The sequence below is a fragment of the Numida meleagris genome, chromosome 5 (genome assembly GCF_002078875.1).
Source record: "Numida meleagris isolate 19003 breed g44 Domestic line chromosome 5, NumMel1.0, whole genome shotgun sequence".
Lineage (NCBI taxonomy): Eukaryota > Metazoa > Chordata > Aves > Galliformes > Numididae > Numida > Numida meleagris.
This window is the reverse complement of record NC_034413.1, coordinates 16,679,277-16,706,415: the sequence shown is the minus strand read 5'-3', so window position 1 is coordinate 16,706,415 and position 27,139 is coordinate 16,679,277. Positions and strand designations below refer to the sequence as shown.

General features: G+C 47.0%; 1 protein-coding gene and 1 long non-coding RNA gene across 3 annotated transcripts; both read right to left on the bottom strand.

Moving 5' to 3' along the window:
• LOC110399642 lies at positions 1,198-4,762 on the bottom strand. 2 transcript variants are annotated; one of them, XR_002439318.1, is made up of 4 exons: positions 4,722-4,762; positions 4,490-4,578; positions 3,641-3,775; positions 1,198-1,415 (listed from the first exon to the last, which is right to left on the bottom strand). It is a non-coding gene; the product is annotated as an uncharacterized LOC110399642 (long non-coding RNA). The 2 variants fall into 2 exon arrangements; XR_002439319.1 differs by lacking the exon at positions 1,198-1,415 and adding an exon at positions 2,003-2,459.
• Positions 5,912-22,985, bottom strand: CXCL12 (C-X-C motif chemokine ligand 12). Its single transcript, XM_021398683.1, has 5 exons — positions 22,679-22,985; positions 18,819-18,936; positions 15,316-15,402; positions 11,704-11,801; positions 5,912-9,789 (listed from the first exon to the last, which is right to left on the bottom strand). The coding sequence occupies exons 1-5, from the start codon at positions 22,737-22,739 to the stop codon at positions 9,758-9,760; spliced, it is 396 nt and encodes a 131-aa protein (XP_021254358.1). The 5' UTR covers positions 22,740-22,985; the 3' UTR covers positions 5,912-9,757.

Sequence of the window (27,139 nt, the reverse complement as noted above, 5' to 3'; positions counted from 1 at the left end):
AGCATCCCTGGCTCACATATTCCGGTGCCATGGATGGGCCACAACAGCAGCACAGCACAGGAGATGTAGTGCAGGCCAGGAAACCCAGGATGGGGTGGATTGCTGGAACTTCAACAGCTCTAAGTCAATTGCATGCCTACATGTCAGACTATCTGACAATTTGAACAGAACAAACAATTTTGTCATCTACTGACGAATTCTTTCCAAATTCTCCATTACACAAGAAAACATTACACTCAGACTTCCATCTTAATTTGCAGTAAAAAAAAAAGACCAGAGTATTGGGAATCTCTCCTTCTTTCTCCTGGCTGAAAGTCTAATTCTCAGCAGCTCTGCTGAACCCTCTTTGTGGGTTTTAAAGAGAGACAGAAATGGAGTGGAAGCATTGTGCCATTTGCTTCTGTGCCCTGTGAGGCTTTCTGAGGAGTGTCCAGATTGCTCATTGCAATCAACTACCCTTTATTTATTGAGGCTGAGGGAAACCAGACATCAGAGACACTCATGTCATGAGTGTCATGTGGCTTTTCTGCCTTCTCTTCCAAGGCAGCTCAATTGCTGATGGCCAGATGGCACTCCCAGATACACAGCTGTAAACCAAGAGCATTTCACCAATGTCAAAGTGCAGAATCAGGCCCTCTCACCCAAGACACAGTATTGCTGGGGACTTCAATCTGTTTGCAGTTAGGTGCTGGCAGTAGGAAAGCCCTGGAGTCACCATGGTCTCTGGGCAGCAGATAGAACTTTCATTTCTGCACAGACAAAAGGCAGAGCAGGCCAAACCAACACAACGTATGCGAGCACTGGGAAGCCCAATGCAAGGCAGTAAAGAATGTCCAAAGTCAGCAAGAAGTAGCGTGGCAGCAGGAAAGAGAAATCTTGCAGCAGTTAAAAGTGAGGAGGGAGGGGAAGAGAGGAGGAGCCAGGATGGCCAGGTGCCCAGTGCAGTGATGCACAGGGTGAGCTCTGCTGAGGCTCACATGGGAGCGGGCCACATGGAAAAAGCTGCACAGAGAGCTGCTCACCTCCTGCTTGCAGCCATCCCTCCCCAGGCTTTATCTCTAGTAACTGCACGACTGGGAAGCCTCCCTTCTTCTCAACACTTCTCTGCTATCTTTTTACATTACTCCAGCACTTCAATGAGCTGAAATACTTCCTGTTAACCAAGCCTTGCAGATGGTGAAAGAGGCAAATGTGACATTAGATGATCTGTATTTCTTTATTTGCTTGACATACCGTCCCCATGGCTGGTGTGATGCTTCTCCAACACCCAACAGAGAGATAGAGGCTTGCACTCTTTGCAACGTGCACATCCGATAGGAGCCCAGCAGAGCAGATCTCCAGCCATGAAACCTATCAGGTAAGGACTCTATCATCCCACGTTTGCGCGACTCCTGCACAGTGGAGCCTTACCACAGCTACAAGAAAAATGGACAGAGACAAAATCAGACCAGGAGATGGGATACAAGGAGAGGAGAGATACAAGGAGAGCATAGATTTCTCCACAGGCAATTAGGAGAAACACTGGGACAGCTGGGCTGAGGAAACAACTGAACATGAGCATGAGGACCTTAATCCTGAATGCAGACGCTAAGCATAATGGTAGGCATCCTGCTGCCTTCATGCCTGCAGTTCCAGCATACAGAATTTGATTCCTGTTTGCATTCATAGTATTCAGATTTTTAAAGAATATAACTATTTTCTCTTTCCCTCATGCTTTTCCAAATATTTTGTGCAGAACTATTTTTCTCAAGCTCTGCCCTGTGGGAAGACTCTAATTTAGAAAACATGGGCCTGGCCATACAATAGGGCTTGGCATTTGCTCATGTAAGTAGTCTTCCCTTTGCACAGGAATTGTAGTGTGTAATCTGAAGTGTTTTATGTGCCTCTGTGGCATTCAGAGGCAAACAGATAACGTGTGCTGGATATTAAACTTCTATTGGTTTTATGTATAGCTGTGGCACTGTATGTCAAAGAATTTGGTGATCTGGTGGCTCAGATTTTGTTACACACTCTAAGCATCATTCAGAGAGTCCTTTCTTCAGCTCCTCTGTTTTTACAGTTAATGCACAAACATTTCACCACAGCCAAAATCATCTTCTTCCAGTCACTGCAGTAAATCAAGCAGCACGATAGGCAGCTGGAAGTGATTGCAGATCTTTGGAGTGGAAGAATCACACAAGTTTTTGAGGTTTCAGTCAGCTACAGCAGCATTTTAAACCTCTGTTCCACTCTTAAGTTGTGTTATTCCATCATTTGACAGCCTGTGGTAGACCATTCTCAGTTCAAACTGGAGGTGGGCCAAGGTGGTGTGGTCTGGGTTTGCCAAAGCCCTCAAGCACCCTCCTGGTTGCACTAACTCATAATCCTATTCCATCAGGGTTACACTGCCTAGTCACTGGCAGAAGGAAGGAAGCAACAGGAGGTCACCACTTCTCCTAGACAGCTTCTGCAAGGAGTGGCTGGAAAGAAAGGATGGAAGGAATGTGAACTGAGGCTATGCTAATGTGCCAAAGGGTGGTGCTGTGGCAGGCAATGAAAGATGGATCAAACTTCACTGGTGGACTGAGCCCAAGAGCATAAGCTCAATAGTGCATTAGCAATGATCAGGCTGAAAGGACTCCAGATCCTGCTCTGACACAGTGGATGAAAACAGCAAAAGTGGAATTTTCCAGCCTCTGGGAGAGGTGGTGGGATACTGACAACTAGCCAGAGAGCACCAACAAGGAAGAGGAAGCAGGATGGTGATGGTGGGCAGAGAGCCACAGACAACTTTGAATCACCAAGACTCATCACATGAGCTGCAGCAACTGGGCTTGGGAGGCAGGAGGAGATCCTCAAAGAGCCAGAGGACAGAACAAAGGACCAATAAGAGACAAAGGAAGAAGCTACAAGAGTCAGAGGAAGATTTCCTACAAGATCACCAGTGTGAATACTCCTGCCAGAGAGAACCTATGTGAGCAGGATTTGCTCCCAGAACAGGGGTACATGGATCAGGAGCAGGGCTGCAGCCTTATCTCTCTGCCACAGCTCTGCCTCTTCAGAGGGAGGGCAACCATTGTAACAAAAAGCAATGGTGTTTTACCCCAAAGCTGTCTCCTGTGTATCAGCAGGAGCCATCCTCAGCCTCAGTTTAAGCAGAGCTGGGACAACTGACGTACTGGTGTTATTGATCACAGACAAGCTGAGGAATGCTCCCTTGGAGCCAGGGCTTTCTGCAGATGGGTTTCTAAGGCCAGAGGGATCATTAGCTCATCTGGTCTGACCCCATCCATAACAGAGGTAAGAGAATTTCACCCAGTATCCCCTGAGAGCCCATCAAACTCTATGTGGCAAACACCAGAACAGCGTTCAGCACTGCTGTGAAGACAGAGGAAAAAAAAATTGAAATCAGGGCTTTCCCCTTCTCTTGGGGAACTTATTCCAAAGGCTAATCAGTTCCACACTTAGAAATCTGTTTTCAGTTTGGATGTCTCTGGCTTCGGCTTCTAAGACCTTGCTTTCCCCCCCCCCCCCCCCCCGTTTTCTCTTTGCTAGTCTCAAAACTACTTACTTGTTTTGTCTGAGACACTCTGGATGAATTAAAAGCAAGTAGCTTTGTAAAACAGGAAGATGTTTACTAGAAGCTAGGACTGACACTCACCGTGTAGCATCACAGCAGTTCCTAGGTAACATCCTCAGCACTTGGCCTTCCCAACAGGAGGAAGTTCCACTTCTCTTTCAACAGTTTTCCTGCCCTACTCTTCACTTCTGGCACCCCTTAATGCAGGACGGAGGACTGGGGAAACACAGTGGGGGGCTTTTCAGCCTCACTGGGCTCTACCAACCTCCAACTTTGGACACGCACCTAGTTTTGAACCTCAGTGCCCAGTAACAACACTAGATAAGCCTATGCTAGGTGGCCAGTGATTGAGGATCCCTGGTAACAGAGCTAAGGTGGGAGTGAGACAAGAGAAAGCCATGGAAAGAGATGGTGCTTCTCTTATGTAGGTAGCTAGGGAGCTTTGGATGGAAGTTGTTTCTTGTTCCTTCTCACCTTTCTGAATCTCCTGAAGGCTCCAATCCTTACAGCAGCCTCCTTCAGGTACCTGCTTAGAACCCAGAGTGCCAGGCTGCTATCTCCCCTAGCTAACAAAAGATACTTCTGCCCTCCTCCACAGGCTGCTTCCCTGTTCTCCTTCAACTCTCCTCTAGTCACTCCTTTGTTCCCCTCCTGCTTGACTTCTTCCTATGACTGTCACCTCCATCTCTTTCAGCACCCTCCACACCTCTTTTTACAAGTCCTCATCTTTCACCCTCCTTTTTCTGATGTGAGGTCCATACCTTTCCTTGTCCCCTTTATCTCAAGTCTCCCATATTCTTTCTTCTAGTGACAGAGGATTTCACATTGTGCATCTACCCTATCCCCATCTTCTTTAGACTTGTTCTCAGCCTTGCAAAGGTCTCTTGCCTAGCTCACTCCTTTTCATGTTATTCATCATGAAACTCTTACCCTCTTCTCTTGTTCTGCCCATTTCAGCCACAGCATCAAGAAAGGAAGACCTGTTTTCTCTTGTCACAAGCACTCTTTAATCCTACAGCCTTAAAAAACAGAGGAACTGGTTGTAATGCAACAGAAAGCACAGCAATAATAGGAGAGCAGCATGGTCCCAGGCTGCAGCAAGTGAGGCTCTGCTCAAATGCGGCAGCTGTGGGCACAGAAATAAAGGAAAGCTGCTGCTTACCATCTGAAGACCTCAGATATGCAGGAATCTCCAGCAAGATACCCTTACCTCCTCTGCAAACCCTTAAATGAGGTCTGGGAAGGGGTGGAGCCAGGGTCCACCAGGTGTTCCAGTCACTCAGGTGCACTGCATGCACCTGAGCTCCCCTGGGTTGGCCCTGCCTTCCCACCAGGTGCTCAATCACTGGCTCAAGCCATGACTTGCCATTTCTACTACACTGGTGAAAAAGGAAAGCAGTAATTGCATGAAAGACACATAAACAAGTTTTCTTACTCAAATCAATCTCCTTTTTTAGAATTTGGAGACAGCAACTCTTACCACACATTCCTAATGACCGTAAATCCCATTCTGTAACCACCTTCCCCACCTTCAGGCTCTGAAGGAATAAGAGGATCTGTAATGATGAGCCCATGTGAAGCCCTCCATGTGGCTACTGATCCTAAAGAAACAGAAGCATTCCCCATACTGCCTTCTGACCTGTGCTACTCCAGAGTCTGATATATCCTGCTTGTAATCAGCATCAAGATGGCTGAAGCCATGAACGCAGCTGATTTTCTTCAGCTTGTTAATACTGGAATGCTGCCTCTGAAGAGAGCCAGATGTGCTAATAAGGTGGGTTCACCACTAATTTCAAGGCAGCCCTTTGAATATGCAGCTCACAGATACACTGTCGTGATGCTTTGCCAAGGAAGTGAAAAATCCAACCTTCACATTCAAGAGAAAAGAACTGATAAAAGATGCAGTCAAATGCTGCACAGAACACACAGCCTTTCTTTAATATTAATGTGTAATTTTGTAGCTAATTACTGCAATCCATTTCCCAATGGCCTGGGAATTTCTCACTGACCATCTGCACACACAATTACCTGCTCAGTTTTTCACAACCACTTACTAAATCACAGCTGGATTTGCAAAGGGATCATCAGTCATTGGAGCTTCCTTTTTCCTTTTTTGCATGTCTTTTGCCTTGCGTCAATTTGGCCGAATAATATTTATTGAATAGGAAGTTCAGGAAGGCTCAAGCACTGTTTCACTGTCATGAGCTATTTAATCATCTCCAGCCTTTGCTGCACCCTGAGCTGTATTACGGGCTGGAGCCCAACCATGCTGTTGCACTGGAGGAGCTGAGGACTGAACAGCTTTCACGTTCAGCTGCTCATATCTGAGGACAAACCATGGGAAGCAAGTAATTGTTTCATTCAGATAGACATTTTTATTAAGAAAATTATAAGTGCATACACATTTACTGGAGAAATTACAATATAAAAGTGTTTATTTTCAAAATAATCTATGAAAGGAGTAATTTCAAATGCACAATATAACTCCTCCATCAAAGCTGCCTTACAGGAACACAAATACAAAACTCTTTTCACATTATTTGGGAAGATTTCTTTTTATTTAATAAAAATATGAAGTACAGTATCCACCACATTCTGACTACACTGAGCTCTTACAGAGTAAAAGATGGGAGGTCCATGCAGCCCCTTCATCACCACAAACATTTTCTTCTCTGTGGCCACCAGAATCCAGGGGCTGTGAGCAACCTGGTCTTGTGGGAGGTGTCCCTGCCTATAGCAGGGGGGCAGAAACTAGGTGATCTTAAAGGTCCCTTCCAACCTAAACCATTCTATGATTCTATGAATTTCACGTTTGCCGGCAAGACTCATCTAGGTGGGAAGTTGGCAAATAAAAAAATAAGATTTTTAGGTAATGAGGTCTCAGATGCCCTTGATTACTATACATCATATAATCAAAACAAACAGCCAGAGAAAAGAAGACCCTCTGGATTCTAACAAAGGGAAAATATCAACAGAAACTTCTATAGGAACTGCATTTTCAACAAAACGTGTCTATTTTATTTGGAACATAGCTTTCATTGCAAAAGACCAACAAACAGTCACCTTCGCTCAAACACCACATCGTTAAAAACATATCAAAAAGTCATCCTTCATACTTCCTCAGGCAGAATTCAGATAAGATATTCATACATACAAGCACAAAGCTAGTATAAGTTAAAAAATGGCACAGCAATAAATACCATCTACTCTTTTTTAAAAATAAACAAGAAAACACCTTAGGATTTGACAGCTGCACTTTGAAAATACCACACGTGACATGACCATTTCACATTTACAGAAGCTGCTTTTTTGGCACTAGTTCAGTGTTATCCCTTTTCCTCCTTTCCTTCACGTGTGGTCCCTACATCACTCCCATCTCCCAGTTCAGTCCCTGTTTTGGTCTTTGGTCAACAGTTAAAGGCAGAAAGGAAAATCTAGTGTTCTCCCTGAGCGGGTTTCTGTTAGTGCAGCTTCTTGGCCTGCTAAGTGTCCACAGGAGAAATAGAGTGTGACACACAGGGTAGTGAGGAAGCTTGATGCAGCCCGGTAATTGATGACCTTCGCGTGAATGGCAGAGCTGCTCTTCCTTATGCAATGGTTCTCTTGTAAATAATGCCAGGCAAAAAGCAAAGCTTACCGCTCAAGGTTGACGTTAGGACTAAAGCAAGGCAAAGCTTTGATCAGGTTCTCACGTAAGTCCCTTGTGAGGAGCCCCTTTCCTGCCTACACATGTATTTCTTCCAGGAATGCCCTTTCTTTAGCAGTCTGCTCCTGCAACGCCCACAAGTTTGCCCCTAGAAGAGAACGTCATCAGGTGACCCCAATTTCCTACATTTTGGGTAGGGTGCTCCAGCACTGCCCATCTAAATGTTTCTGTCAAGTTCTCTGTTTGCCCAGGCTCTGATGTACGAACTGGGACTGCAGCAGAACACTCCAAGGCTGTCCAGCCACTTCTTCATGGCCTCTATCCTCCTTAGCAAGGGATGCTCTTGGATCAAAATTAAGAGGATTATTTAACTCTGGTCTGATTCCAAAGGAAACAGATCAGGCATTAAGCTGCCCTTAGTTGGGAAGCACAAGTGAAGACTGCACCTTCATGGGGGAGAAGAACAAGCTTCATGTCTGTGTAAGAACCAAGATTCTTCCACACTTTCCTCAAAATCATTCTTAGCTTTGACAATCAAGTGTCAGCCTCCTGGAAAACCACTTGCTACTGCAGATGTATGTGCAGGGACAGGAGGTGGGCCCTAGGATATACAGCACAGTCCAGGGAGGATACAAAAAATGCATTTTCTTATATAAGTTCTTCCTGTCTTTACCCTGACAACAGGGATTCTGATCCTATTCACGTTGAAATCAACAGCCCAATTCTCATAAAGTACAGTGGTACCAGACCTTCTAAAACAGAACAGTATATTACAAAGTATACTTAAAGCACCAGCTTGGGGATGGCATCAATAGAAGTAATGTCAAAATTACACGCACACACACATTTTAGGCACAGCAGTTGGTTTCTACTTCAAAGTAAATGAGGTGATGTAGTCCCGGCCAAAGCACTCTCTGTAATAGCACCTTTTTGCAGAGAGGAAAGGACTTACAAGATTTTTACCTGAATCCACATGGAAATAAGGTAGCCCCAGCTAGCCAAAGTGCCTTTTTGGCCTTAAAGTTGCCTGCCACGGAAAGGCATGCTTACCAAAACGGCCCTTTCAGTGTTCCTGACACAGGCTGCAGATAAGAAGGAAGATTCCTTTTGAAGCAACCAGCTCCAAAAAAACATATAATGTTATGACATTTTTGTTTACAATAGACAGATACATATAAATGTAAGTATTGCGCTGCACTAATGTGCTTCCCCCCCGGATCTCTGTGTGCAGCATAACATAATTATCATAGTATTTTAGGCATTTTTTCCATACACTATTTAGCGAAGATACTTGTTCATACAGGTAGGAACCAGGAGAAAGAAATTTTCGGCTGAGAGAAGGAATTGGTGAAAGAAGTGTCCCCAGGTGTACTTTGCAAAGGAGATTCCAGAGCCTGTGCCATTCACCAGCAAACCATGACCACTGGTGAACAGTGAGTGTTGGCCTTCATCTCCACACTCAAGAAGCGCACAAACTGGGCAAACCCTCAGTATTTCCTCTTTTGCCCCAGTCATCTGTTTTCTCCAAAGACATGGCCAGACGTCTTCTTTTGGATCTACCCAGAACAATCAAAGGTGCTGCTGCCCTTGGGTAAATGCGACTGTTCAGTAACAGAGAGTACAGCACTTGGTGAAGGGTCAATGCTCTTTCATGTGCTTCAACACAAGGCCAGTCCGGAGAATTGAAGTCACCTTCTGCAGATGGGTGGGAACAGACACCTGGTGCATGACAGCACCTCTGGCTCCTCCAGCAATCTGCAACATGATCATGCTGCCAGATCTTTAATAATCCATTTCTTTTTGTGCTAAAATTTGTCATCAGAGACAGGAACATAGGAAAAGCCAAGTGACATCAGATCAGCATTGTGGCTCCTAACACTTGGCTTCTACAAAGTACTGGCACCTTGCAGTACCACATGTGCATTGTCCCAGTAGCTCACAGCTGTCACCAAGATCTCTGATCCACAGAGAATGGCTTTAGCCTTGAAGATCTGAATTTAATCCCTCTGCCAAAATACCTATAACCACCACCCATGATAATGCTGGCCACTTTCACTGATGTCTGATGCTTTTTAGCCTTCCTATGTTCTTGGCCTTAATGACTTTTGGGGCAAGGAACTCTTCTTCTATTTACACAACATCATTGCACTGTACAGTTCATGTCCTTCTAGGTTTAAATCTCCAGGAGACTTGCATGAACCAAAAGAAAGTTAAATAAAGCAGGACCTCTACATAGCAAAGAAAATAAAATATTATCTGATAACATAGGATTAGTTTAAATTCATATCTGCCCTCAGTGCTAAGCAATCAACCAACCTGTATAAAACCATATTTTTCTCAAAATCAAATACATCTTACTACAAAAAATAGCACTGTGAATGCAAGCCAATTTGTGCAAAAAAAAGAGAAAAAAACAGACAAAAAAATAAAAAACACCTTTGGAAATGCATGAAGCGTTGCTTTTGTGCTGCATGATAACAGTGAAATGTATTCCTTCCCTAATACTGGTTATCTGCTCTCTGGGTCCTACAGTAAGAAATCCTGTAGACGGCTTACAATGCTTGCCTCTTACATCTTGAACCTCCTGTTGATGAAGAACAGAGTGAAACACTATTAAGGTTTATTCAGTTACAAAAGCTTTGACATTAGGCCTAGTCAAACAGCAAATCTGCATCTGGACTAACACAAAGGCATTTATTTCCAGTCCCTCCAATCAGTATGTGCCAAACAGTTTGGGGGAAGTTCTCCACAAGGAGCTACTGGGGCCCAGCAGGGCAAACCCAGCACTGGGAGTTATTTTGGGCAGCTTGTGCTCATCACAGTTAGTAAAGTGTTCAGAGCTCACACAGGAGGAAGGCTGGCTAGAAAGCTCATTCTGGACTTGAAAGCCAGAGCAAATAATTATCAGCGAGCAAAGAGACTCAGCAAAAAATAGCAGGGAAAGGAGGGATTAATCATATGTGAGCAGCCCCAATAGTGGAGCAAGTGACTCTACGAATGCCTCCTCTCCCTCCCCCAACCCACAGCTCTGCTGAGAAGCTGCACTGCATCCCTTGTGCTCCACAGGGGCCTGCAGAGGTGCCAGGTCTCTGTGTGGATGAAAGTACACAGAAGGCAGCACACTCTCTGCTCTTGTTGGTGTTCAGCTCCCGTAATGGGGAGGATGGAGAGCAGAGGCCCCAAGTGTGCTGTTCAGCCTGGAACAATCTCCATCACCTCCATGCTCTCTGACCTTGTAGCTGTGAACAGAAGGGCAGCACGCCACACCGCATGGTGACCACCTGCCATTGAAGGGGGTCCCAGGGACAGGGAGCAGCCCTGGGCTGCATGGGAGATGTGTGAAGTGTATGTGTAGAGGTAGGAAGCATAGGGTAGGAGGCAGAGGAATTGAATCTCACCCAAAACTGGTGATACCCAAGATTCTTGGGTACCAAGGGTACCCAAGAGGAGCACTGGGTTAGGAACCATAGTATGGTGCAAGTGTGCCATGGGTGTGGGCAGGGTTCAGTCAGAACAAGGAGCCAGGCCAGTGCTGCCAGCCTCCAGGTTTTGTCTTATCCCTATTCCTGCTTCAGACTGATCAACCTTTTACAATCTAGAAGAGATCACTAAGGCTGAGCTACATGTGTCAAGAGGGTAAACACCAAGAATTCAAAAACCCTGATGCCCCAAACTGTCTTGTCTAGCCTTCAGATTCAGGATGAAGAGCCCTTTCAATGCCTGCTGGGCAAATAAGACTGTGTGACCACAGCCAGAGATGGTTGTGACTACTCTTAGTGAAGGTAGCTTCAGAAAACTCATCCAGACATAAAAAGGGTAACTAAGCCATGAGTAAAATTTTCCTCTTTGAAGATATACTTTGTAGTATTCCACACCAGTGGCATGACCTCTTATTGCAGAAAGGTAGGACACACCATTCTGACGGGACAGAACTCGGGACATCCAGAGCTGGCATATATAGTACCAAGCTCTGGGACTTGTCTGAAGTCTCCCATAGGAGAAGTCTTAACCCATCACCAATGCAGCATTTCAGGCCTAATGCTGAATTTGTCATTGAAAAACACCAGTGACAAATTCACAGCTGTTACTTACAGCTTAACTCTGCCAATTTGGTATTGGAGGAATAAGACCAGCTAAAATGAATTATGCATTGACATTAAGACATGGCCACTTTGAGAGTGAAATAACTTGGCCAAACTTCCCCCATGGTGTAACAAAACTGACGTCCCAACAGCCACTATAGCTTCACGTGAACTGGGGTTCAAAAGCTCTGTCCCATTCACCCCCACCTCTGCTGTGGCTGAATTTTTCCAATGCTTTATGAGTTTTATCTGTACAATACCCCTTTGCAGGGAGGGTACAATTGTTATCTTCAACAAACAATGGAGAAAAATAAGAGGCCTGGGCAAGCTGTTTGCCCAGTGTCACACAGGATGGTCTGTGTAAGAGCAGGGACTTGAACCTGGGGTATCCCAGCTCAGAAACTAATGCCTCCTACCATTCTTTCTCCCTGGAGACTTTAGTGGTGTTGCACGGGAAGGGCAGAGTGGGCCCCGTTTCTTCTGTTGCTTTTTTTTATGAGTGCGATGACGTGGTCTAAATTAAAAGAAAAATACAAAGAGACTGCCATAAATTATCCACATACAAAGGCCTTGTTCACATTTATCCTATGGTCCCTCCACATCTTGCTGGCAGGGTGCAAATGAAGATCACATCCCCCTTCACATACCCACTGCCTCCATCCACACGGTACCTGCTGAGGTATAATGGAAGCGGAGGGGGCTGGATTTCTGGCTCCCCACCCACCAGTCCCACTGATATTTACATTAAAAAGTGTTTTTTCCTATGGGATTTATGGGCATTCAGTGCCTTAAAATGAGGCTGTGATGATGTTTCTCCACATTGTCCCCACCGTGCAGGGCAGGCACCATGCACATGCATCATGGAGTACCAGCAGACTGATGGTTTGGTGCCTTGTACTCCAGCCGTTATTTACAAATGAGGCCGGGAGCTAGGAAGAGCTGCCACACCTGGATTTACAAGTGCTTTGGGGGAAGGCAGCAGAGGGGCTCAGCTCCCATCACAGCCAGCCACTAGAATTTGGGAGTTTCCTTTCTCCCAGAGGGCTTGGGGAAAGGCTTTTCCTATTGGACTTCATTATCTTCTCCAGATCCATCAGCTCTCTTGTCTGCGCCAGCAGTAACAGCTGAGCTTAATGCTCTCCAACATCTCGGGCTGAGGGGAGGTTTTGAGCTGGGACTATGTCAACGTGACAGTGTAGAAGCCAGGATTGTTCTCTGGTTTCTTTATTTTGGGCTCTGTTAACTCTGCAAGGGCCCGATTTCGCAAATCCTTGCAAAGAGAGAAGGGAAAGGCAGTCAAGGTGGGACTGTAAATGAGGACTGGGATTGCCTAGAAGTGATAAAGGATTTGTTAGCTATTTCAAGAAAGTACTGATTTGCCCCACGTCTTTAAAATGGATGAGTGTTGAATGATGTTGGCCACAGCAGCTGCACAATGATTTTTAAAGCCAGTTAAGGTATTTGGATTCCTGACCGCTTGAATGCATTTTACTGATGTCTCATAAGTGTGTATATTACATGGAGATGTGATGAATATAAAGCAATAATAAAGGCTAAGCGGGATTAATGAGCAAAATAATTTCCTACTAAAAACCATCTCTGCTCTCACAATGACTTGAATTGGACTGCTATGCTCTATGAACTTGTCCTTGCCTTTAGCTGCGAATTGTAACACAGAAGATATTCTTGTATTGAAACACTGGTATAGATTAAGATGTCTTGACAGTATGGATTTTACTTAATCAATTACAAGAGCCCTTTCTACAAAACGTATTAATTTTATTCCAGAAAAATAAATTCCCATGTACAATTGGGTTTTCATAACATGAAACAATTAGCCATTTTATTGCTAGTGCATATAGGGTAATGTCACATTTCATACAATTTCAGTACAAGTGAAAAAATATAATATATGGCTGATTGAAACTGATAGCTACATTAACATTTATAGATCTATATAGATTTATTTTACAAGCTGTTAGTAGTTCAGAAGGATATCGGTGTTTTAAACTACCAACACTCATATGGCTCCAATTCAAATATATGAATCGCTTGATGTGCTATAAATATATTCCAAATACATTTCATTGAAGAAGTCAAAGCTGTGCACTAAAATATATCAAAAACATGCCTTGTGAAAACACTATAGACAGAGTCCTGACTGTCTGTGGAGCCTGAAAATGCCACTGGTGCTAGCATTAATAGTTGGAAAATTAAAATAATGCCATGATGACCAGGATTAGGTGATGGAGATGTATGCTTTCTGTCATCTCATTTAATAGAACTGGGACCAAATTCTCTTCTGTTACTCAATGTGAACCAGGATGAAACCCACAGAAATTAGCAGAGTTGCTTCTGGATTACAGCTAGGTAAGCGAAACCCAGAATCTGGTTGGAGATCAGGTGCAGGCTCACTGGTTTCAGTAGAGCTGGCCCCAGATCTTCACCAGTGGAAATGAGAGCAAAAAGGTGCTCCAGCCAAATTGTTCCCCTCAGGCAGGCAGGCAAGATGTGAGCTTATCATCACATCTAGCCAACCCTGCAAATTTCTTAGTGCCTCCTAAGTTTCAATCCTTACGAACAGCACAAAGGGCTTCACTGGGCCTGACAGAAAACAGAAACTTAGGCAGGGGCTTGAGGATTTTCCCAGGTTGGGAAAAGAGTAGCTGAAGCCCCTATGATAGTCAGCAAGGGCCACATCCTGCTCTTGGCTTCATTTGTGCCTAAATCCAAAGCCATCCAGGCAGCATTAACCTGGATTACCTCCGCAGAGAATTTGCCCAAGGATGAGAGGGCTGAATGCTGGCAGCAAAGAAGGCACTGAGCATCAGATGAGATGGGCAGAGCTGGCAGGGCTGGAATCACAGTCTGTGTTAGCTGGCTTCCCTCCCCTCTCCTCCTCACTCTTGGCCCTATCATGGTCCCAGAAAGCTTAGATGAAAGAATTACTTTACCTCTGGTACCACTTTCCCCCCTTGCCTATTGTAAAACCACAGGGGAACAAGCATTTTTCTTACTTTAGACAGAGGAGGGCATTCAGCTACCCGTATGGCCTCAACCTGCTCTGAGGCCATACCCATCCCAGCCTGTCTCCAAGGATGCACTGCTTTTGAAAATGACTTGATTCCAACCCTGCCTTTACCTGCAGAGGCAGCGGGGACAAGGTTCAGCATGGTTACGGCATGGTTACGGAGGAGTGGCAATGTGGTGGCAGTGGTGGGAGGGACTCTGAGTGCACAGGTGGGCTTGCTGGCCAAAATACTGCCGCAGGATGAACCACAGCCCAGGGCCAGGGCCCCATCACTTGTCTCATCTTCCACTCCAGCAAAGCTGGAGCCACCCCTGCATCTCAGCACAGAAATGTTCACTGTGATGCTCTTGCTCACTGTAAAACTTGACAGAGATAGGCTGGGTCCTCCTCAGGATAGACACAACCAGCCACTTGGAAGGGGAATAAAAATGAATTAAAAGAGTCTGGATTTTCCAAGCATAGCTGGTTTTGCCCTGACCTTGTGGGAGAGCTTTATTCATGGCAGAATATCTTGCCTTGCCTGATATTATTAGCACTCTGCACTGGCCAAAGGAGAAACAATTTTTTACTGCCAAGACACAGTTAGCCTTGTCCGCCTGTGCAAGCAGACCCCCAGTGTGACATGGAGAAGGGGCTCCAGAGAATTTAACCATATAGATTCTGAAGTAATTGTACTTTCACTTGGAGAAGAGGGAGTATAAAGGAAGCATTTTCCTTGGGAGAACGGCTCTTTATAAAAGAGGATGAGTTGGGGACCCCAGCACAGATTCTTTAGGACAGATTTTGCCTACAATCCTGGCAAAATCCTTGGCTTAACATTTAGGATATGCTAGAAGCTGTTGTTTTGATACAGACAAGGTCAACTCCAAACCCATCTTCAAAACAATATGTGAATTCAAAAATACTTTGTCCGCATGGTTAAAGCCAGCCCTTAACGTTCTACCCTTGAATAACTCAGGATGTGTTAGCTGTTAAGTCCATTTGTCTCTTGCCTTACTTGTTTAAAGCTTTCTCCAGATATTCCTGGATCCACTTTAGCTTGGGATCAATGCACACTTGCTTGCTGTTACTCTTGAGCCTTGCACTGCCAAAGGAGAGAAGTCAGAGTGAGTCCCATGTGTGACGCCCCTCAGCCCGCACACACCCACACACCTTACTCCGCACATAGGTTTGCAACTGCATTACAGACAGTTAAGCTGTAGCCCTTGGGCATCAGTGCTGCTCTGGGGTACCCCACGAAGAGGCTGGGATATCCCTGCCGTCCTCCAGGCACCTCCTATAAATATGTCTGACTTCGGAGCACCAGTACAATTTGCCCCCCCCCCCCCCCCCCCCCGTGCTGATTCCTTCAGCCTGTGCTGGGATGCACTCCGGGGGGAAAGAGATGCAGAACTGGAATTTAATTCCTATCTGGACTGCTACAAGTTCAGTGCTGGGAACAGCTAAATTTCATTCAAAAATAACAGTGTGGTAAATATAGGTCACTTCTGCACAAAATTAATTAAGAACAGCTTTCAGACTCAACCCCAAATTGAATTTTTGCATGCTTTGGAAACAGACACCAAGCCATAACTCTTGGACGTCTTGAAAAGGTCTGATCACTCCTCCACTTCTTGTTTTATTCAAGACTGAACCAGCAGATTATAGGCAGGAAGACAATTGGAAGTACCATAGTGCCAGAGGCAAATTTCGTCTCTCGCATTCAGTCAGCACTAGAAACAAATGCAGAAACTTCCTGAGGGCTTTCTCCTGAATGTCTGAGCTGCACTTTCCAAGCCACGCTGTTGGCTAATTTGAATCTGCTAAGAAGCTGCGGAAAAGGAGACAAATTTCGGACATCTGTCTGAAGCCAATTCCCTGTGGCAGCCGGGGATTCGGGTTACCTGCACATGAGCAGTACAAACAGCTCCTCACCCCTACTCACAGGTGACCTCCAGCACCTCTGAAGACTGTTTCAGTTTTCCCAAAGCATCCCTGCCCCGCTGCTCAGAAGCCTCCCCTCAAACAGCCTTGCCACGCAAGAGTGCCAAGAACAGCAATTCCAGGGAAATGCCCATAGGAGCGAGTTCAGTACTTGCTTAAGCCTTTTGTTGGATGAAAGCCAAAATATTCCCTACTTCATAAAATGAAGCCTGCGGAATACAAAAATGTGGAGTAAGAAGTAACAGGTCAAAAAGGCTCCTCGGTCTGAAGTTATGCAACAACACAGTTGTAACATAAACACACTGAAGATCCAGCCTTGCTAGCCCTGTGCCAATAAAGTGATGAATGGGCCTAATTCATATTTCCCATAAAGCAGTGCCAAGCTGGAGAACCTCCAGTGAAGTGATACCTACAGTGCAAATGGATTTGCTGATGTTAGCAGTGCCTGGGAACTATTAAGCCGGCTGTACGGTGCACAGAACCAAAAGCACACGTAACCGTCTCCCAGCACATGCAGCAGGAGATGAAGACCAAGGATGAAGACGTCAGTTTTTGTAGGCATCTATTTCTGAGCCTGGCAGCCCCCACGCCTCGCACAGTTACAGCGGAGTCTGTAGGGAATGTTCTTCCAGCAGATGTTCTGGTGTCTGCTTAGGAGGCAATTAACTGAAATCAATGCTAAACATGCCTATTTCCTTCTGTTGAAAAGCTGGGGAATTAGGATTGGCTTTGTAGAAGTAGACATTCACAAAGCAGATTTCTGGATTTGGAAGGCTGACTCCCTGTGGAACTGGAGACAAAGCTCTTAGGCTTTTTGTTCAGGTACAATTCCCCTCAACATAAAGGAGAAAAAAAAAAAAAACACAAGCTCCTTCATTAAAACCGTATGGATTCAGTGACATTCTCTGTTCTTGAAAATAGCTTTTAAGTCACTCACACCTTCACTGCATAACAGATCCACTGAGTTCAGTGTGCGGTTGAGATGAGATGAGAAACCATCTCAACCAGCAATAAGAGATCAGTTTTGATTCCAGTTCAACTCCTCTTTTAGTGAAGACCTAGCTCAAGCTTTTGGGGGCATTTGGAGGTAAGTTTTTGGTTTAAGTAATTTATTTATTTAAATAAAAAGAAAGGTGATGACCTACAGCTCCATGTGTTGTGCATGCCATTCACTCACCTTGCAAACACACTCAGATCAGGAATGGGGCGAGAACATGTATTGTCAGTGGTTCTCTATTTCAAGCTCTTAACAATGTCTAATGACTATGATCCCAATGATGTTAAGGAAGAGAAATATATCTACTGTATCCAAGCTTAAATGACTGTCATCTTCTTGAAACTACTCTGGAAAATTCCAAATCCTCTACAAAGCCTCAGCATTAGGACCCTTACAACATCCATTGACAGTCCCAGAACACAAATTTATACGCTAGTTTCCTTTTGGACGTTTGCCTCCAGAATTGTTTATAGGTACAGATCAGAGCCACAGCTGGTTTTACCATTTTTCTGAAACAAAATTATTTCTCAAGTAGGTTTACATTTCTTCTCACTGTCCTCCACCAAATCCTAAGGCAGGAGCACAGATGAGAAAATGTGGATGATCCATCCAGAGTGGTTTAAAAAGAAATGCCATATGAATAAATAGTTGCTCACAAATGGAGACGCCCTTAAATGTATCTGTACATCCCTGAGAAATATCGTGAAACCACATGAGTTTTCTCAATGCAGAAATGTTTTGTATGACAAAGAATGGATTTTTACAGCATTTAAATTGCAACTGGAAGAGCTCAACATGGATGCACATAGGACAGGCAAGAGGAGCCCATGTAGTCACACAGACCCTCTCAGACAGGTCAGAAGAAGCTGATGATGGTAAGGCTCCTTTGCAATGGGAAGATGAATGCTCATTTTTATCACGCTGGAGGAGGGAGTCATCCATGAAAAAGTCAACCCAAAACACCTTCTTAAATCCACGCACACACACACCCCAAAAAAACCCGAACAACCCCATTCTTCCTGAAAATTGGTGTTTCCTTTTCAGCAAAGATTAAGAGGTTATTTTCCATTGGGAGCACACCATTCCTGCACTGCTGCAATCTAGGACTTAGTGGAGTCAGACATTGCCCGGTGAGGGTGTCCTTAGATCAGGCCAACACATGTTTAGGGGCTGTACCTCTGGAGAAGATTATGGAAAATCTAGGAATTCTTTTTGCTTGTGGAAACACGGATTATTGGAAGAGTCAGGTCTCAGTGAAGTCTTTATCTCAAGATGTGAAGCTCTAAATATAAGGGAAGGGACAGCCTGTCTGATATTCCTGCCCACATGCCCATGGGAGAAGCAGGACATGGGATCACAGAGATCAGAGGTGGAACACCACTGGAAACATGTGGGCTCCCATGCATGGGGTAAAGCCCGGTCCTGACATATCTGACGTATGGGAAGAAGAGGTGAGCTGGAAATCAGGGCATGTGACACATCACTAACTACAGCAATGGAGAAGGCTAGCCAGCATACAGAGCAGGAACCGGCTCCGACGCTCCCTTTTGACACCCAGCTGGAAAGAGTAAGAGACTTACACAATCTGAAGTGAGCAGTTGGGAGTGGAGAGGATTTTGAGGTGCTTAATGTTGGCCCTCGCCACGTTGCTCTCGAAGAATCGACAGGGGCATCGGTACGTCAGGCTGACGGGCTTCTCTGTGGGACACGGAGAGAAAGGACACGTTACTCCCTCTGCTCCCGGATGCACAGAGCAGGGCTGCGAAGCCCTCCAAAAACGCAAAAAAAAAAAAAAAAAAAAAAAAAAAAAAAAGCAAAGAGAAAAGCCGTGGCTCTGGAAGAGCATTTACTCCCAGCTCGCAGCGCGATCCTTTCACCCCACTCCCCGGCCCTTTAATCCTGGTGCGTGGGATTTGGGAAAGACAAAAGAAGAGGGAGAGAAAATGGAGATAAGAAAAGGAGAGATTAGAATAAGGAGCTCCGCATTGTGCGGGGATGCTCCTGGTAATTAGACAAGATAAAGGCCGAAAGAGGGGGCACTTGTCCCCACGTTGTTCTCGCCAAACGATTCTGACCCGAGGCCAAATTAGAAGGTAGCCAGAAGAAAGCGGTGAATTCCAAAGGGCTCCGATCAAACCGGCCGGGCTCAGGTGCAGCTTTCAGGGGGGACTTAGTGGCTGCAGAAAAGCCCCGAGTGGTTCCGCCTTTCCCAGGGCCCAGCGCTTGACCTTCCTCCACCGCAGCCGAACTGCTGCCAGAGCTGTTCGCACACGGTATGCGGCTGCAGTCAGGAATGCAAGACCGCAGTGGGTTTGCAGGAGAGACTGGGGGTCTCCTGGACCCCCTCCAGCCTGTCGCAAAGGAACGGAGCTCAAGGAGACAGCTCTCTTGGGCGTGCTTCCCACACAGGGATCAGGGACCACCGGGCTGGGTGAGCTCCTCATCACTGGCACCACAAGGACAGAATTAAGTTTACTCCCTAGGTTAGAAATCAGCAATATATATGCATGCAGAACGGAGAAAAGCTGCCTGGCTCTCGCACAGCATCTGATGCAGTCCTACTAGATGGTTTCTCCATGGAAGAACTTAATTATCGGCAAGCAAGCGCACAGAATTAAGGTCTTTGCACAGCGTGGAAGCTTCAAAGCCTCATGCTCAATAAAACACACGCACAGCAGTACTGCCTGGAAGTCCAGACCGAGCTGCCTAAAATTCTAAGTGATATCCCAGTGGGGCAGTTTTCAGCCTCTGGGAAAAACCGAACTCATAGATGAGGACATAAGCCATCAGCGCTGGCTCGTGCTGTTGGTCAGAGCTGCATCTGACTGGGCTTCAGATCCCACAGGGCAATCTGCTCCCGTTTGTTTAGCCACGCGGAGCACTAGCAGCACCCGAGCCCTGCTACCTTAAAGGCAGAAGCAAAACTGAAGAGTGGGAAGGGCTGAGAATCCCTAAGCTGCTGAAGGTGAGAAAAAACACAGCTCTTCTAAGTGCAGCTGATGGGCATGTATTGCACATTTGCCAATGCCTGACCCTAGCACTCATAATCACAGACAACATAGTGAAATTGCCCTGTCCTCAGGAGGGAAAAGCCTTTTTTCTGAGCACCCTTTTTTCTGAACCAGGATCTGATCTGACTGGCAGACAGACAAAGAAATTCATCAGTGGAGTTCCTACAGATTCACATCTGAGTCTGGACTAGAAGTTAATAAAATTGGAGGACATTTTCTATCAGTCTCATGGCAATCAGTCAGTCCAAACAATGGCATTATTTATGAGTTAATAAATAGGAGGAGAAGCTCTCATCTATGATGTGCAGGGGGAAGGAGGGCTGCAGAGTGAACCCCCAAACGTGGGCTGTGCTGACTGGTGCTAGTGAGGGAGAAAGGCATGAGGACCTGTGCCTGACAGCTACGTATCAGCTTGTTTTTTAGGAAAGGGAGGCTGACATTGCACGCAGTCATAGAGCAACTCAGCACAGCTGCAGAAGTGCCTCTGCAAGTTAGTGCTAACAAAGTGAGTTTAAGCTTCACCCTAAACAACATGCAAGAGATGAACTGTTCAGACTTATAATAGAAAACGCAATCCTGTCCTCTATGAGAGTGGGAGAGAGACTTTCAATCCCATCCTGAAATCGGAAGGAGAGAAACCTTGACTATCGCTAACAGGTCTGCAAGTCACAGGTACGGCAGCATAGACACCGGGGCTGCTTGCAGCATCATTCCCAGAGAGCCAACACCTCCTGCTCAGCGCTCCAGCCCTGAGCCCAGCTGGGACACTCGGTGCACATGGCATCCCCTAGCACGGGGACCCTGCTGTCCCAAAGCAGGAGGCACAGCGCTGCTCCGACCTTGAGGCTGACAAGCACATCTTCCTTATCGCCTTTCAAAATTTGAATCCAACTGTTCCACACATAGTAGAGCTGATTGAGCCAGTAATTCTTTGAACTTACACTGCAGGAATGAAAGCTCTGGGGCTCCTCTATGCGTAACAGACACTGAGCATGAGCTTAGGCTGCCCTCCCGTATGGCCTGTTAGTGGTACTGTTACATGAAGACACCAGTTTGCATGAAACTGACTGCAGGAAGCTTTTGAGAACTTTGTCTGGCATATTTGGTTGAAACAGTCAGAAGTTACAGCAGAGCCAGACCCTACTCAGCCATCTCGCTGTCATTCCTACAGCATCATTTCCTTACGCACAAAGAAAACAGCTCTTTGGACTTGACTAGAAGAATTTTTAGATTGTCTTCTAACTGAAAGTTCTGCTAGCTCTGAACAGCCACCTCTGTGGACAAATTCTCCCCAGAGCCAACACACTCACAAAAATCCCCTATAGGGCAGATGCTACAGATCTTCCCTTTGGAGGGTTGCTGCGGGCACTTCGATGGCAGCATCGCTTTACTGCTGCTCACCCGGGGCTGCGTTTGTCAGTATCAGGAGAGGGCTAGCAACTTGGTAAGACTAGAACAGCTCCATATCCCTGGGGAGTAAGGCTGCGGTAGGCAGAAACGGCTTCACCGGGGTGGCTGAGAAGCGCTGGGAGTTCACCTGCCCGGCAGGACAAGGCAGCCCTGCAACTCTGCAGCAGGGCTGAGAGCACCACAAGACCCACGAAAACTTTCATCGCTGCAAGTTCTCGGTCTCTCCCCTTCCCTAGCTTTTCTATGGCCGCTTTAAGCCGTTTCCCCGCTCCAGCAGCCGCCTCACGCTCTCACCGTGCTACAAAGCCCCGCAGCGGTGCGGTGCGGTGCGGGCTGGAGGCCAGGTTTCGCCTTCGGCACCGCGTTATTAAGATCATCAGGAGCAATTAACTCGCGCCAGTACACAAAGGAGCATCCTTCCCTGCCCCGGCAAGGGAACACCCAAGTTTCGGTCCCCGAATGGGAGCGGCATGACCGAGCCGGCGGTTCTCGATGAGGGGACAAAAGGTGGCAGCTTGCAGCCGGGCAGGGGCTGCCGGAGCCGGGCGAGGGACCAGCTGCCGCGGCCGGGTCGGGGTGACACGCGGGGACGGGCTGTGTCACCGCGCTGTGTCGCTGTCCCAGCGACAAACGTCGCCGCCGGCCCGGGATACCTGGGGCAGCCCCTGCCCGAAACCTCCGGAGCCGGGAGTCCTGGCCCCACTTTGGCTCCAACCGAGGCAAGATACAGCCCACGAAAGAGGACTGGAGAGGAAGCGAGCAGCCGCCTGCTTCTCATTTCTGTAACTTTTTTTTTTCCTTTACAGAAATCAATATGCATATGTTGCAAAAAAAACCCACCTCTCCGTGCCCCGAGCGCTGCTGCAAGCCTCCCCCAGCTGCCCGCGGGCCGGGCGAGCAGCACGGAGCAGCCCGCAGCGAGAAGCCCCCGGGACGGCAGCGCACCCGCTCCCAGCTCGGGCCGGGGCTCGGTCGCCCCGCGCAGTCCCGGCGCCGCGGGCGGGAGGCGGCTCACTTACCCTCCGACAGGGAGATGACGGCCAGGGCAAAGGCGAGCAGAGCCAGAGCGCGGAGGTCCATGCTGGCGGCAGAACAGGCAGGCGGGCTCGGAGCGGCTCAGCTCGTCCCGGCGGCGGCAGCGCTCTGCCGGAGTCCCCTCCTCCCCTCCGTCTATAGAGGGGCCGGGGGAGGGGAGGCGGGGGGAGTAGCCAGCCTATGATTTATTGCCCGTGGCATGTTATTACATCCTTCCTCCGCTCAAAAAATGCTTGGAAAGGGACCAAAAAGAGCGAGGGCTCCTCTCTGCGCTCCGTCAGCCCCGCGGTGCTCCCCCAGGCAGAGTTCCCCCCCCTCCTCGGGGCTCGGCTCTGCAGCGGGAAGACGGGCACTGCGGGGGGAGAGCTCCTTCTGCAGGCGCTGCCCGCCTGGCACGGGGCAGCCCGAGCCCTGCGCTCCAACCACAGCTGCATGCCTGGGACGGGTGCGGGGACATCCTGCCGCGTCCCAGCGCTCACACCAGGAGAAAAATCCCCTTCCAGTCCCGTGGGCGCGAATCTAGCCTTACACTGGCACCCTAGACATTGCATCCGGCGCCTCATACGAAGCATCTTAGTAGTTTTTCTAGGGGATTTTTTTTATTTGGGGGGGGGGGAGGGGGGTTGGGGAGGTAAAGAGAAGGAAGCTTTCAGTTTTGTTTCTCCGCGCTTAGCTCCAAACACCAACTTTTCACCGCATTAGCCGAACTTAGTCCCACATCTGCTTCCCCATTTCACCCCCCCTTTGTGGTGCAGATGCTGCCGGGCTCCCCGGCAGTTGGGCTGGCAGCAACGTCGGGGTAATGGCCCTGAGCTCGTCCTCTGTCCGCAGCCCCAGCCCACCGGGCCCTGTTTGTTGCCATTCAGCACTTTAAATAAACACTGAGGCTTTGATTGAACTGGGACCCCCTGGGATGCACTGAAAGCAGACGCCCTCCGAAGGGCTGGGGGAGAGCAGGGAACGGCGGGGTAAAGCTAATCCTGGCCTGGAGGTGTCTGAAGGGCACGGCCACGGTGCCACCGGACAGCAGCGTGGGCAGACTGTACCCTAGGTAACCTCAAATCCCCACAGCCTCAGCTCAGGAGGATGGAAACAGCTGCCCGAGGGAAACGCGCTGCACTGGGCCATGAACAGGCTCCATCCCGACAGCAGCTGGCAAAGGATTCTCACACCCAGCTCCCCTAAACCTATTTCTTGTTCCTTTTCTCTGTTTACCAGGGAGCCCTGAATTTGCTTAGGCTGATCCTGCTCCCCCTCTTGCTTTAGGTAAACCAGCCCAGCAGTGCACGAGCCTGCCGCACTGAAAGGGCTGATAATCCCAACCAGTGCCCCCAGCCTTGCTATGAGATCGGTGACAGCTGTGACATTCTGCAGGTGCCGGAGAAGCGAAGCTTAATCCCAGTGCAAACAGTGCTGGGAGCAGCGCTGTCCCACCGCTCCGGTTGGCACACGGGGATGGCTGCACTGTCACAAACGTGTCTGCTGCTGCTCGGGGCACAGAGAAAAACCGCCGCAGCCGGCGCTGCACCCCAGTGCTTCTCCATCGCTCCGCAGCTGCGCTGCCGCTGCTGGGAGGGAGAGATGTTAAACTAACAGCGCTCACCCCGTTTTCCACCAAGAACGAAGTGTTACCTTGCGGTACGGTGATTCTAAGATTCACATAGCAACAACGCAATAAACGCAATAAACAGGATGCCAAAAGAAACAAAGAGGGACAAAAAACTTCAACGGGGGTTTTGTCGTTTGCCCCCCAAATCTAATATTAGGAAATCTGAACAAATTCTGCACTTTGAAAGGAAATCCAGATAGCTTAACAAGCGTTAAATTCCTCAGAAAGCTCGCTTTAACTTCACGCTAACTCCCACTGAATTAACCAGTGGGTTTCTGGCCGCCCGGCAGACCCAGCGCAGCCCTGAGGGCTGAACCCCCCTCCACCACCCAACCGCCTCCAGAACTTCCCCGTGGCCGCTAAACCCGATCTGTTATCTGAACGTTAGTAAAGAAAGGATGAATTCAGGAACCTTACCAACAGCCTGCTGTTGATTCCAACACAGCTTGAGACAGACTTTTCTAATAATACCAAATTCCAAATTTTTGCTGTATTTGAATCAAATTACATTTCCTCTTAAAAGGGAAGATAGCACCACTTCTGTTGCTTATAATTTTAGACTGGCATAGCCCAGCACTGAAATCATTGCCGTCAGAAGTTGTTTTAAATCCCCACAGATTATAGGAAGACATTTCTCGCCAGTAAAGCACAACCTAATATTCTTAAGAAACATTTTTTTGTGTGTGTGAGTTAAGAATTAAACTAAGTTTGGGAAAAGAGTATCCCAGATTTCATCCTGTTTGCACTAATAGTATCTGACTGCGACCTTCCCTAATGCTTCCTGGGCTTATCTTCTGTTACCAAATGCACCATGGTTTTTGGATGGCCATGGTGTTCACACAGAGTCTCTGTTTAAGTGGAGCTAAGATTCACAGTGCATCTCAAATCGGAGTAAAACACGCTGCAAACCAAGCACACAAATCCCAGAAAACTCAGTGATCTAAAGTTAATTACATTTAGAAATCTATATGTATTAGGCTGTGGAGCTGCACAATTAAGATACCAAATCGACCTTATCTCTGCCTTGTTGTAACATCATGCGAGAGCCCACATGATAACAACTGGAGCAGATCACCATCCCCATCTCTAGGTGCAGCTCTTTTTCAAGACATGGTTTTGGAAAAAATAAAATAAAATAAAAGCTTAAACTGCTCATTTCCACACAGCACAATCCTGCAAGGGGAGAGAAGCGAAACTAAAACATTAACATTAAAATTGCTTGATTGTTGCACAGTATCTTACAGAGCAGAGCTTGGGGAACTTGGGAACAGAGATTGATTCTTTTGCAACTTGAAATTCCTTGCTTCATCGTGCTTTCAAAGAAACCAAACAAAACTAACACAACAACAACAAAACAAAGAATCCACATAAAGCTTTTCTTTCTTCAGTTACTGACTCTATGCCCTTACATTTACCCCATCTTACAGTCACTCTTGTTTTACTTAAGAATTGTTTTGGTTTTGTTTTTGAAGTAGCCTTATTTTGCAACACTCCAACATGAGAGATGTTTTTGCTTACACCAGTAAGCAGGTGACAGCCTGGAGGCTTCACAGCGCTGCTGAGCACCCAACACAGAGCCAGAAGACGACAACTCAAGAGTGACCGAAGATCATTTTTGGCTCCTGCCTTTGATATTATTGTTTAAAGTGCTTAAAATAAAGATTATTTCCCTTCCTTATTGTCCTGTCAAGGTTCCAACCTCCTCTTATACAAACGTGGTGAGCAGAGCTTTTTGTATGAAGAATTTTCCACAAAGTAGCATAAACCATGAGAAGTGACATGTTGGATTTGTCTGCCCTAAGAGAAGGAAAAAAAATCTCCCCGAATAATCAGGTTTCAGATAGAACTGGAAGAAGTTTGTTCTCATTGGAATAAAACAGCCCCAAATGTTCATGTATGCAGAGATATCCATTAAGTGTGATGGCCCAAAAGATTCCTTGGAGGGCAGAGGGAGAGATCAAATAGAGGTCAAGTGAGTAACTGTTTATAGATAGTTAACTGGAGTGACAGAAAGGTGGTAGCTGCTTTTTTTAGCAGTTTAAAGGTTTAAGCTTGCTTCCCTGGGAGCTTTGCATGCGATTTCAATGCATGTGAAATTGGCCCTTTAGGGCAGAATTCATCCCTCCTCTCATCCCAGCAGAGCACATCCCAAGATGGTCTAACCTTTCACGAAGAAACTCAAAACGTGATATATTTTGCTTGGTTTTAGGTTTTGTTACAAACATCATATTCTTGGCCTCGCGGCGAGGAGTTTCCTGAAAGCTTGGGGTAGAGCAGAGCCAAGCTTGGCGTGCTCTGCCTCTCCCCGACGCCGCGGAGGGGATTTTATTCCAAGAGCACTTAAAGCTGTGTGGCTTTGCTTGGGTTTCGCTTGGAGCTCTCAGGTTCATTGAGCTTGCAGGCCACTTTGAGGAACCTAGAGCTCAGCAATAAAGGTTCCTGGTTCCCAGCAAGAAGACGCATCTGGGAGCCTTGGCGAGGGCCATGCTCACCGCTGCCTTTAAGCACCAGAGTACAAGAGCTTAAGACCAGAGCATCACAACAGAACAGGCTTGTGTCTGAAGGGAAAAGATCCAGCCCAAACACCGGGTCAGAAGAGCCAGAGGTCCTATGGCACCCATCTCATTTCTTTGAGGCTTTCTCTTGACTAGCCGACTATGAGTCGTCTGCTTCTTGGGACTTTTAAAACTTATTTTTAATTTAAGATAGGCATGCATAAAAAGCCATAACCCAAATATCTATACACTATGGGGATTTTCAGGCTCTGACACAAGCTTTCCAGCTGCCTTCTCCCTCGGCAAAGTCGAGGGGCCTCGTGGTTTTGTCTACATTAGCA